Source organism: Gallinula chloropus, assembly GCF_964237585.1.
Source record: "Gallinula chloropus genome assembly, chromosome: 26".
Lineage (NCBI taxonomy): Eukaryota > Metazoa > Chordata > Aves > Gruiformes > Rallidae > Gallinula > Gallinula chloropus.
The window spans coordinates 583,365-596,707 of record NC_140111.1 but is presented as its reverse complement, the minus strand read 5'-3'; the positions used below and the strand labels follow the sequence as shown (position 1 = coordinate 596,707).

Below are 13,343 nucleotides of genomic sequence, written 5' to 3'. Positions count from 1 at the left end.
CGATTAGAGATTCTGATTTAAGGCATCTCTGAATTTATGCTTCAAAGTGATTTGGAAAGGACTGTCTACTCCTCTGTCTACAGATTTGTCCAGCACATTTGAGGAAATCCCAGGTCCCAGCTAACAAGTGGATTAGGAGCAGGCAAAGCATAAGGAAGAGACAGACGTGAACTCTAAAGCCTGTTCCAAAAAGCTTAAGCCTGTAACAAGGATGTAAGTGGAAAGAGTTAGTTTACCAATATAGGCAACTTCTCCAGTTTAATATTAATCTAAGTGATTTAATTTTTTAAAAACAGGGATGGACAAAGAATTCTTGACTGGAATAGCTGCTTTTGCATTCAGGCATTTCATGCCAACCCTATGCAGTGCACACAGACTATTCTGTCCTTCCTTTCTACCTGAAAGTCAATGCAATAGTTTCCTCTTCAAAAACGTCTCTGGCAATGTAGAATGAAACTGAAGAAAGTTTAAGGTATTGACCTGGCTGCTTACAACCTTTAGAAAAGTGTTTCTTTTGGAAATTGGAGACTTCACATCCCCAGACCCAAATAAGTCTCACTCCTCTCTCTATGTGACACAGGACTGGGGATCTTCGAACAATCCTCCCTGCTAAGGATGTTGCCTCTATTCAGGCACCTGCAAAAAGCTCTTCCCTGCTTCACTGAAGCAAGGTTTATTGCAGTTTCACTGAAACCAGTCCTTCCAGACTGTCCCCATCACTGCTGTTCTTGGATCAGCTTCAGTTTGACTCCCTCTCATCTGGGTCTTCACTCTGTATTCACAAGCAGGCTGAATCCCATGAAGATGAGACCAGCGTTAGTTCGTTACCCAACAGACTGCAGCAGGCTCCTCTCGTACCAGAAATGGGAATACTTGCTTCCTTCTCATCATCATGCCTCTCAATTCCCTGCTTTGAATTCAAGCATTATTTCCACTACAATGAGAGGTGCATCGTACTGCTACATCACAACACAGTCAGCAAAGAAAGGCTTTCCTGGCCTCCCACACCTGCTTACCTGAACCCCGTAAAGCTCACTGGACACACCCTGAAAACAGCCTGATTTAGAATTGCCAATATGGACAAGGGAGACAGATCTCTTACCGGAATTTTTTTCTCTTCCACTGCAGAGGCACACTGGTTTGTTATTGCAGGGCTGCCCAGGAGGGGGGGACTGCTGGCATTGTGTTTTTTCTTAAAAAAAAAAAAAGAAAGAAGTAATTTAAAAAACGACAATATGATCCTGAGACCAGAAAGCCACATGGTGAACTTCACAGCTGATCTACACAGACCAAACCCCACCAAATACAGGCGTGGGAGGAAGGCAGAATACTAACATGTCACAAGCTCTCAAACCTGTACTTCTCCAGTCCATAAAGCAGCTATGAAAGCTCCATGCTGGCAACACAGCCTGTGCCAGACCCGGGCACTGAGCCACCCGTGGTGCTTCCGCAGTCGGAAGCGCAAGACAAGACAAGACACAGGCAGCAGAGCCACTGGCAACCCGCCCCGGCCCTCCTACCTGCAGGTGAGGACGCCAGGTGCTCCCTGAATAACCCATTACCTGTTTGTTGGAGTGAGCAGTGTCTTTATTCTTCATGGTATCGTAGCCAGGCAGTCGGTGGCGTCGGCTCATCTGGAGCGCTACCAGGTCCTTCATGATGGATTTCAAGGCCTCTTGTTCGTCTGTGATGCACAAGAACGTTAGTAGTGAGTGGCCTGAGTATCAACTGGAACGTGTCTGGGCTGGTTTTCTGCTAGCTCATAGAAACACAATCCTTCTTGGGATTTTGCAAACACACTGTAATCTCGTTTAGTCATAGAAAGTCCAAACTTAACCTTATCATGAAATAGCAAGCAGAGAGGTAAAGTTTAGGTCACTTCTCCGATGTCTCAAAAGGACCTGGCCACAGCAAGGTTCAGAACAAACATCCCCAGCCCCTGGTTCTGCTACAATAGCTTCATGACAGTACAGCTTGGACAGATCTGCTAGATCATCACAGGTCTTTTAGGACAGGCAAACTGATGTGCATCTGCCAAGGAAAACCTGGTAAGAATCTGTCCTTCCCCATTTTATATCCTGGCAACTTGGAATTCGAGCTCGTTAGCGGAGCTGACCACGGCTCAAGTCAAACTGCGGACAGAGTCATCTTAGAATCTCTCTGCCTACAAACCCCCTCGCACCGACTTCCACACCACATTCCTCTCTTCCCTCAGAACACGCTGATGGAACAAAGTTCAAACCATTTTATGAGACTCCAAGATCTCCCGAGCAGAGTCAAACCGTGCAGCGCGAGAACACTGTCTGCTGGCAGCGCCGTGACGCCGCGGGGCCAACTCGAGCCTCCTCGCCAACCCAGGGAAATAAAAACCACACGCTGAAGTTCTCCTCACACACACTGAGACTGAAAACGACTTGATGGAGCGAACGTTTCTGATGTAACCAGCTTCAAGTGTTCTCCCATCGCTCGTCGGTTCCGAGTGCTGCTTGGGGGAATTCTGCATGAAGCTCAGAGGGAAAAGCAAAGATGTAAAAGGAGAAACACGTGGTAGGTGGGCTGCAAGGGATGTAAGCATAAAGGTGTCTAAAAGCTAATGAAAAAGATGCTTTTGCAAGCACAGCAGCGCTGAATTCCTCGATACTGCAAAGGGTAGAGGAAGGCGACACGTGAAGTCTGGCTGAAAACAGGACTGGACGAGCTGCTCTGCTCCTGGGCACCGCGCCACCAACGTGAGCAAGCAGCGCCCGATGCTACGGCGCTGAGGATCTGCCGCTGGCACGCTCACGCCTGCTGACGGCCGGGCTGCTGCCTCTCACATCAAGAGTTTGTGGGGATGAAGCGTTGTTTCCCTGGCAAATAATACATCCAGTTAAATCCTTCTAGATATCAGGGCGTAATTTAGGCATGAAATGTGAAGTAGCGATTAGATCAGCTCTGAGCATGCCCCTTCTGAGAGTCTGGCTGGATGTCACTGCCAGTTTTGGAGGTAAAGCTTTTTTTTCCTTTCTTTTTTTGGCAACTGGAACTTCTGGGAGCGATGTGAACCAGCAGCACGAGGTGATCACAACCCCACTCACACGCCCGTGCATCAGGCAGTGGTTGCTACACCAGGTTCTTCCTTACCTCCCAACTCCACAGACATGGCACTCTGATGGTCCTCAACTGAAATGAGCATTTCTGGAGCTGACTTGTACATGGCAGTGGACTTCAAAGGTCCAGCACAGCTCACACACGCATCCCTGAGCTGTGGCACTGGTTAGGGTGGGTAACAGCTTACATTTGGAAGCGCTGTCCTGGGAACAGCTGCTGTACATTAAGGATGGACTGTCTCACATCTGTATTGCTCTGTGAGAGGGACTCACTGGGACTATTTGTTTCTTCAAGATCGTGTGATGCATTTGTTCATGATGACTCTCAAAGAAGCTCGCTTATGTTTTATGCAGAAGATTGGGTTCATAATTAATCAGTGCCTGAATAGCAAACGCTTAGAGATGACAGATGTGGGACACATACAGCTTCTAAAGCACGCTGGGAATGAATGCTGCCAACTCTGAGAAGCAAAAAAGGGGAAAATGGACCTATTTGTAACAGGACAACATCTAAAAAAGTCCTAGTCAGAACCGAAGTACCGTTATCTTTGGTGCAACCAACAGTCTCTGCCCAGAAGGTCTGCATTAGTGTTCCCAGTGTCCTCAGCTCTAGAGCAGAGGCACTTCCCCTGTGGACACTGGTATGTGCTACCAGGAAAGCAGAAACATCAAGCCTAGGCCTGACTGCAGAAGGGAAGGGAAGGAAATCTCCCAGTGCATTAGCAGAAGGTGTTAATTGGAGTGAAACCCTTAAAGAAAGGAAAGCAGAGCAGAGCAAAATGAAGTTGCTTTAAAAAAGCCATAATCAAACCCCACCACATCTCTGCTGTCCAAGACAAGCCAACCCAGACAATAACCACATTGTGGTGTGGAGAAAGGAGAGCGCTCCTTGACATTCCAGCTGCATGCAGAAGCAGCGAGGGGTGTAAGTATCACAACGAAAGCAAGCACTTGCTTTTCAAAAAGCACATCAGCCAAAGGAAATAATTGCCAGGATCTCTCTCAGCACCAAGTAACCCCTCGTGGGAGGAGAAAGTGAAGAGAGCAGTTCTGAGTGAAGAGTTCCAGGTAGCTAACAGCACAACTCTTTTCCCTTTTTTAGTTTTTCCCTTCTTTTTTTCCTTTTCTTGAAACAGTTTCTACCTTTACATTTGAATGTTTAAGCTTTTCCCTCACTGGAGTGTCTCCAGTTTACTCTTATTCTTCAGCCTTGTTTGAATATTCAGCAGAGCCCTTCAATCACCTGCCAAAGGCTCCAACTCTGCACACTGAAATCCTGCAAACCAACTGGCACATCCCTGGAGCTCCTACCACCCAAAAACACCCTGCAAAGAGCTGGGATACAAGTTTTCCACTACAGTGCAGTCTGGGTTTGGCCAGATACCAGGAGGATGAAGAAGAGCTTGTCTTGGCAGAGTTCCTTTGGGCAAGAAGCAAGGGAGCTATGAAAGCAGTTTATAACTGAGCACCAATGAGACAAAAATCCAATCAATCAGAGAATACATCTGTGAGGAAGAATTTGCACAGCCCTTGGAAATAAGGACCAATGGTGAGGATGCAATCACAGGCTACAGGTGCCTGAGCCCGAAGCCCAGGCTGTGCAGGGAGTCGGCTGGTTTAGCATCTCATCAGTGAGGAAGTGGGCGAGAGGACACGCGTCTACCCAACCAGGCACCTCCACAAAGGCTGCAGCTCAGCCCCGCAGAGAATTCCCTGACTCGCTCAGGCAACGAGTGGATTTACAATACGCTGAGACACGAAACTCTTCGAGGCAGCATCTGGCAAGCACGTAACCCCCAGCTGGTGCACTGCAAGGGCTGCGTCTCGCCCACTGCAAACTCAGCTTCCTCTGCAGACAAGTGCTAACGCTGAACCCCTCAGAGCCAGGCAAGAGGGAACACTTACTGCTCTGTCGAGGGCTGATGCAGCAGCTTCAGGGGCACCTGAGCCTTACGTGATGATCCCACATGTTTCACACTCTTACACCGAGTTACTGGTGCCCTGGTACCAAAATACACATCTGCCTCCATCCCTGTGCTGGTGAGCTGAGCTTGTGCAGGGAAAAACTGCTTCCAGTTGGGACAGCGCTGGTGGATGTATTGCTGGGTAAGCATGGGTAATTCTTTACTTCCATCAAAGGAGAGGATTTCCAGAGATAAGGAAGCACGTGCAGCAGCAGCACGTTAATCATACAATGCCAGAGTCATTACAAATGAGAACTGGGCGGCTTTGGGAGCGCACTGAGAGACCCTGTTTCACTGGGTCTCCAGCAGGTCTGGGAAACACAGCTCTGCTTTGTGCGGGAAAGATGTTGTCCAGGAAATGCTTCTCATGTTTTAAAAACTACACTCAAGGATTTTTATAACATCGATAAAAGGGAACTGCTGCTCCCAGAGAAAGCCAGTCCTCGGCACAAAGCATTTCTTTCCACTAATAGGTAGTTTATTAGGCAGGTCTGAGCCAGTCAGGGTATTTGCTGTGGCAGAAATGGAAACAGTGTCAAAGAAAAAAATCCTGAAGTTCAGAGAGAGTAAAAGCATCTGCACATGGGTAAAAACAGGAAGGCTGTGAAGCCCTGTAAGCCAGGATGCTACTTTATACGGCACGATAATAGAAGACACGATGCCACATGTGTTGAAGAAAACCAACAACCAAGCGTGTTCTTTACCACCCCAATAGTGAAGTTGGAGATCCAGAGGCAACGAGACAAACCCAGTCTGGGCTAAAGTTCTGAGAAAAGTCTTTGAAAAAGTTTAATTTTGAGCCATTCACCGCAGGCGGCCTCAGCAGGCACAAAATGCCCAGCTCTGAGGAGTGACAAGTGACTGTGTGTATAGAACCCAAAGACAAACTGGTGCTTCTCCATGAACCCGACCCACGGTGTATCTACCCGGGGTGCTGCTTCCCTCCCAGAAGTTAAAGGTCTGGGGTTTAAGCTGGTCCTAACCTGCAGGCTGAGCCCTGCTCCCCTCCCCCAGCGCACACACAGGGGGTGTCACCGCTGCTAAAGCCGGGAGCTCAGAGCTGGGCCCTGGGTGCGCGTGTGAGCCAAGGGAAGGAAGTGACACAGGCAGGAAAAAAGGGCAGATCGAGGGAAAGACTCGATGCAGCTGGGCCTGCGGCGAGCATTCAGCCAGGCCTGCCCTACACCAGCCAGCCCAAACCCTGCTCTCCCCCCCGTTTCCCTGGTGTAAACGTACTTCTCAGTACTGGAAGCAAGTATCTGGACTTTCACCACTGCCAGGGAGCTCTCTGCAGGGAAAAAGCCCCTTGTGCAAGGGCTGCAGCTGCACCAAAGGAGTTAGGACAAGGCGCCATTCCAAGCTCTCACCCTTACCCACCCTGCACATCTTTCAGAGGAGTTCACAAAATCCAGGATGGAGGGACAGCAGAGCGTGATACAGCCTGTTATCCGTGATTATTCAGACAGATCACAATGCCCCATGAGTTTAGGCAAGATCTTTCCTATCACGAGCCGTCTGCTTGGGGCTAGGCTGTGATTATTCCAGCACAAGCATACAGTGCTCCACTGTGAAGCTGGAGTTTTTCCTTTCACACTCACGTGTGTACAGAGAGGCATCCAACTGCCACTGGAAAATGCTTCTGTGGACATCCAACTTCTTCCTTCTCAACTATTTTCAGCTCAGGTACCATCTGGCTGGTTCTGTCTGAGAAGACGTGGGCTGCACAGTGCTGCCCGTCTCTTTGTACCAGAGAATCCTACCCACGATCTGCAGCGCTCACGGCACTGTCCAAATCACAGCACAAAGGAAACGAAGTTGCTGCACTTCTCTGAGCAACGTGTGCAAGGCTTTCTGAATCTGCATAATAAACAGAACTAAATACGGGTGCAGACTGAACCACGGGCAGCCTGAGAGCCGAGCTCGGCTGCAGGGGAGCAGCACTGAAGTGGTAACCCACGGAGCCGGCAACTCCACGCTCAGGACAGAGCAGTAAGTACCCAGCACCCAAACAGGAGTAACCTCTGGTCTGGAGTAATTCAAATTGTAATTCTAGTGCACGAGGCTCCTCTCTGAGCTGAAAAGGGAACTCGGTAACACAAGAAGTACCTCTGCGAGCAGCTCTCTGTACGAGGCACAGTCTGAAAGGACCATTCAAATCCAGTCACGGCGACACTGCGCCCTCCAAAAGCGTTTCCTAAACTCCTTTTGCCTGTTTTCGTGCATGACAGTGGGGTAACCGCGGCAGACGGGGACTCGCTCGAAGCTTCACAGAGAAAAACCTGCTTTGACGGGCACCGGCCCCGCAGTGAAAGTCTCCGTAAGCGCAAAACCTCCGGCCTCAAGCACGGGAGACCTGACTGCCGGCGGCCGCGAAGCGCCGGGCCCCGCAGCCCCGCGCTCGGCCCTGCAGCCCCGCTCCCCGGCCCCGCAGCCCCGCTCCCCGGCCCCGCAGCCCCGCTCCCCGGCCCCGCGCCCGGCCCCGCAGCCGGACAAGCCGTCAGGCCCCAGGCGGAGCCGGCGCCCCGCGCTGCCAGAGCGGATCCCTCTCCTGCCGCTCCGAAGGTCTCGAGGAATCCCCCGGACGCACCCCGGCTCGCAGCAGCTTCCGCGCGGCTGATGGCGCAGCTACAGCCCGATGGGACCGCCCCGGGGGAGCGCAGCCACCGCGGGACGCGGGACCCGGCCGGCACCGACCTCCCCGTTCTCCCCGGAGGCCGCTGACCGGGCCGGCCGCGGGGACGGCGGCCACACCGCCGAGGCCGCGGGCCGAGCCGCCTTCCCCAGCCCCGACCGGCCCGCCCGAGGCGCCCCGGCTGCGGCGCGGCTCCCGCAGACCGCGGCCCCCGTCGGAAGGCCCGGGACGGCCCGGGGCCCCGCCGCCCCCCCGCCCGCTCCGCCGCAGGCCCGTGAGGCGGCCCCGGGCCGCTCCGAGGCGGCGAGCCGCCCCCCGCCCGCTCAGCCCAGCCCAGCCCCCGGCTCTCACCCATCGCGGCGGGCGGCGGGCCCGCGCCCGGCGGGCGGCGGCGCGCTGAGGTGCGGGGCTGTCACCGCCGCGGCTCCATGGCGGCCGGGCCGAGGGGGAGGGGGAGGGCTCACAGCCGCCGCCACATTCCCAGGCCCGCGCCGCCGCCTCCTTCCGGCGGGCGCGCTGCGGGTCCCGCCGCGGCGGCGGGGCTGGGGGGGGCACGGGCGGTCCCGCTCGCTCCCCGCCGCCGCCACAGGGCGCCCGGGCCGCGAGCAAAACAAACCGCTCGGCGGCCGCCGCGCACCCGCCGCCGCCGCCGCCTGCCAATCACAGGGGCCGACCCGCCGCCCCCCGCCAATCCGCGCCGCCGAGCCACCCTCCCGACGGCGCCGCTCGCCAATGGCCGCGCGAACGGCCGCTCCACCCGCCCCGCCCGCCGCCGAGCCGGCTGCCAATCACGGGGGCCCGTTCCGCTCGCGGGGTAGCCCCGCCCCCTCGCCCGCCGCCAGGCGGGAACGGTCCGGCTATTCCCTCAGCGGGCTGTCAATCAGGATGACGGGCAGCTCCTCGGCCCCGCCCCCGCGGCCGGGTTCTAGAGCCGGGGCGCTCGGCCGGGTCCTAGAGCCCGCCCGGGGCCCCCCCGCACGCTGCCACGTTCCGCGTCCCCGCGGTCGCAGCTGCGGGGTCCGGCGCGCCCCCGGCCCAGGGCTGTGCTGCTGCGCGCTGAGCTTGGCAAGGAGGGGACAAAACGCCCAGCCCCCGCCGCAGGGTGTGGCGAAGCCCCGGCGCCCGAGGGAGCGGAACGCTTCGGGGTTCAGAGGCGTCGGGCCGGGCCCAGCGCAGCACCCGGGGCCGCCGCGCCGAGACGCGGCCCCTGCTGCCGGCACCGGGGCCTGGCCGCCGGCAGCACGGGGCTGCGGCAAGAGAGGGGGCCCAGGGGCTGCCAGAGCGACGGCACCGACAGCTCCTGCGCCTCCTCAGCCCCCCGGTCACCTTCCCCACGAGGCCCCGGAGCGCTGGGTTCCCGGCGGTGAAGCTCGGGAGCCCTCGGGCAGCAGCGAGCTCCAGCCAGGGGGAGGCTCAGCGTTCCCTCTCCTCTCGTTAGGAGCTTCTCTCAAGGAGCAGGCGGTTGTGTTGGGAGCAGAGCTGCTGCCCAGCTGCCTCCACTCGCCCCCTGACACGAGGCACCTGCCCGTGGTTCGGGCGGCGGCCCCGCACGCAGCAGTAACACTCGGGACCGGCACCGGGTACAACCAACTCCGGGCAAAAAGCCCCAAAACGAATGGATCCCGACACGTTTTCACAGATTCTAGGGCCAAGTAGGGTTGCCCAGTCTAACCCAGCAATTCTAAGCTGTGTTTAGACTGAACGGTCCCTTTCCCGGCTCCAGCTGCTCCCCCCCCAGCTCCTGCTGCCATTCCACCTAAGGGATGATGTTTTTATTGTCTCTTTTCCACACGAGAGACAGCAGAGAGGTTCTGGTTTCTTTTTCCAAGCACTGCCCTTCTTCCCCAGCCACCCCACTGCTGGGAAACCCACCTGGAGCAGATGGCTTGAGCAGCTGCTTTGCAGCCCAGCCAGCCTCTAGCAGCACGTGTGCTGCTCTTCTGGAGTGGTTTTGCTCCTGAGGAACACAGCAGCCATGTCCAAGGGGTTGTGTCCACTGGATAAGCCATGCAAAGAAGAGAGCTAGACTGGAAAGAAGGATCAGAGAAGGAAATTCTCTGGGCAAGTGCAAGACTCAAAATCCCACAGAGCAGGAGGGATTTCAGACTTAGCCAGAGCACGACAAGAACACCTCTGATATCCTTATTTTTCAATTGTCTGGATGGGATAAGAAGATGATGTTGTGATGCCACGTGAGGCAGACACCCAGCTCTGTAGGGGAACGCTCAGGCCCTCAGACCCACCTCACCAGAGCAAGACACTGTCGGCAAAGCCAAGAACCCAACCCTGAAGCTGGCCAGCTGCTTTCAGCAGGCAGGGGGGCTGGATGACTTCCCCAGACACCACCTTGCAGTTCCCACCCCAGTCTAACGCCGTTAGCAGTCAGACTCCTCTATCTGAGTCCCTCCTGTCTTGCTGCTCTGATGCTGGGAAAGTGCTTCTAGATCCCCTGCCTGCTCTATCCCATTTTCATGCCCAGCTTAGTGCTGATTTTTTTAATGTCAAGATTATCCTTTTACTTAAATAATCCTTTCCTCTTTCCTGGTATTTTCTCTCTAAATACATCAAGAAGATAATCATATCTCCCTCCAGGCTTCATTGTAATAGACAAGTAAGCCACTCACTCTTCATAACAGGAGCTTTGCATCTGTGGTATCCTCCTGGTAGCCTTTCTTTGCCCCTGTTCCAGCATCAATTCCCCCCCTCTCTTGTTTGACAGCATCATTATTGTTCTTGGACCAACTTTTATACATGCTTTTTTACAGCTTCATTGTGGTTCATCAGCTCCTTTATCAACCTCTAAAGCCTGGCTTCCTTTCCTCACTCATTTCCATGAAGGAAAAAAACCCAACCCCAACCCTGTGAGCATCCTTCACAAATTCCTCCTCACCCCCCAATTCACAGCCTTGCACTTTCTGCTGCTTCATTTCATCTCCGCTCTGTTTCTCACCCTTCAGAGTCATCAATTCTCTATGATATTCCAGGTTCCTCGGATTACTGAAGCCTCCCACTTTTGTTCATCACCAGATTTAATTATCACACTCGCTTTTTGTGCCAAGGTCATTATAAAAAGCCTCCAGTGAGATTACTCTTGAGGCCAGAACTGAAGAAGTTCTCGCGCAGCAGAATCAGGTTATTTGTTTCACCACCAACACTGGGATACAAACTGGTATTCTGTGGGTTTCCACCCAGGTTGCCCACATCCTTTCGAAGCTACAGCTTTCCTGGAGAGAAGCTTCATTCCTGTCAACACCAGCCACAAAACATACCTACTTCTTCAGCTCAAACCTTTTCAGGTTGTTTCAGGACATTTAATGCAAAATCCTCAGTGAAGTTATGCCCTGAGACTCTCCAGGAGCTCCTGTGTTTATTTTAAAGGAACTTCCCAGAGTCCCAGCTGTTCCACACTGTCACGCAGCACCAAGTAAGGAAAGGAAACGAATCCCTGGTTTAGGGATTACACAGCAATGTGTGGAGCCACGGAGAGGTTCAGAGTTACACGGGAAGGCTGCAGGAGACCTCTGGGATTTTAACTCCCGGCACCTTTTCCCAGTCTCTTAATCACGATGCCATCACCCTGTTTTCTATTTTGGTAGCACTTTCTGGAGCATACCTGTGTGCCTCAGAGAGCCTCCTCTCCTCGCTAGCAGATAGACGAGTCCTTCTTTCCTTCCTGTTTCCCTTCTTGTTTAGGTAGACACATCCTTCCTGGGGAGCTGAGCAGTCTCCAGGCTGAGCCCTGCCCCATGCCAAGACTTCCTCACTCTACATCCCAGACTCCAGACGCTGAACAGAAGAAATAAGGATTGGATGGAGGAGAAACCCTGCAGATCTTCAAAGGCTGCAGGACAGCGTTCTGTGCTCTCTGCTGTGGATCTGAGAGAAACCCCTCCCATTCCAGGCAGCTCTGGCTCTGCCAAGGGACTCCTGTTTGTTTGCAACGCTGAGAACACGAGTCAATAGATAAGAAACATCGTTATCCAAGTTCAGGGCAGCGTGGAGGAATATCTCTCAGCCAGACCTTACCTCACCTCGGGCAGAACGCATCAGCCATGGGAAACTCCTGGAAGCGTTCCCGGAGCGCACCTGGCCTGTCCTGCTCCTGCCAGCACCCCAGCAGAGGGGGCTCTGAAGCCGCCTGGTTAAAGGGCCGGAGCTTTTCTGCCGGTGGAGTGGGCAAAGCTACAGAGGAGGAGGAGGGATGTTAGAGATGCTACATGCTTTTAGGTCATTATTTGCTTCTGAGCTGGCAGCCGGGGCTGTTTATAGAGCAGCACTCGTGGAAAGGGACAGAAGTAAACGCTGGTTACAGTCACAGCCCCCCAGTCACCTCAGGCCCCAAGTTTCCTCTACACTGAGGTGTGTATATTGTGCTGCTGTGGAGGTTTTCCTTCCTTTTCAATCCACTTACTGGTCACTGAGCTGTTATGTGCTTTTCACTCTGGCTGGTATCAGAGAAGTGGTGACTGACCCTCCCAGGGTCACAGAGCCACTCAGCCCTGCCAGGTGCCGCTGTCCCTCAGTATTTACAAAGGGCAGAGAACTTCTCCTTGTTTCTTTTCCACCCATATTCCTCCACAGGACTGGATGGTGCTTGTTTTGCCACAGGCAGGCACCCCATTCCTCAGATCATCTATCAGTCCCTGGCCTTGTGCACTAGCAGCTCCAGCTTGTAAAAGCTGTGGAAGCTGAGAAAGTTTCTTCAGACAATCTGAAGCACAGACCCAGAGAAAAATAAATCTAGGAGGATGAAGATACAGTTGCAGGGTGAAAGACAAACAATTCTGAGAAGGAAAGCATCTTTCCCAAATAGGGAATACTGGCACGAAGTCTATATACAGCTTAGAAAGATCAGAGCATCTTTACTGACAGCTCTTTCCACTCTGGTCATGAAGCTTAAAGAGCTTTTTATTTCAAAGCACAACGAATGAGAGAGGAATGCAGTGTTGTCAGACAACAGTTTAGTTGAACTAGAGTTTATCTAAATACTTACTCATCAGTCCTGCTCACCCAAGTCTAAGGCAAAAGCGAATTGCCAGGTTGTGCCACCCTGGTCCCCTCTGGGTCCCAGTTCCAGGAACGACACCAGTGACTGAGCCTGTGCAGAAAACACCCTGTAACAGGTCAGCCAGGCACTGAAGGGACCGACAAGCTAAAGAAGTGCTTAATTGCTTTGTCTTCAGCTTGCCTGTATTCAAAGAGCCTTAGAGACCAATTATTTGAATTTAAGAAAATGTAAATCCCTCTTCCCCTCATCTTAAAAACACAAACAGGCGAGCAGGTAATTCCCACTTGATGCTTACATCATCACAACCACCACTGGCACACAGGGACCCCACAGCAGGTTTGATTTGAGAAGCCAAGTAGGTAAAGCACACCCACATCAACCATTCTGCTCAGGTTCTGTTGAGACTGGGTTCCTAACAAGGTAATTATCTGGAGTAACTTGCAAGTAGTAGCTGGAATTATCACGTTCGTTTGGGTAGTGGTAGGGTGAGCAATCAATAGGCTTCACCAGTTCTGCAGAGACAAGGCAATCACCCTCCTGAGAGCAGCAGTGAGGTCCACACAGGGCACACCAAGCTTGTTGGAAGCAGTTCCCAGCTCGCCCCGTGGCCACCAGCCTGTAACTCACCACACAGTGAACTGCAGTCAGTC

At 53.6% G+C, this 13,343-nt stretch overlaps 1 protein-coding gene across 1 annotated transcript in view; it reads right to left on the bottom strand.

The window, feature by feature from the left end:
• Positions 1-3,196, bottom strand: part of MAP3K3 (mitogen-activated protein kinase kinase kinase 3) — a gene marked incomplete at both ends in the record, with an annotated part of 28,760 nt that extends 25,564 nt beyond the window's left edge. Inside the window, 3 exons of the mRNA XM_084275349.1 lie at positions 1,103-1,192; positions 1,563-1,684; positions 3,124-3,196. Of these exons, the coding sequence (XP_084131475.1) occupies positions 1,103-1,192; positions 1,563-1,684; positions 3,124-3,196 (285 nt within the window). The remainder of the gene's footprint in view (positions 1-1,102; positions 1,193-1,562; positions 1,685-3,123) is intronic.
• Between the last annotated feature and the right edge of the window lie 10,147 nt (positions 3,197-13,343).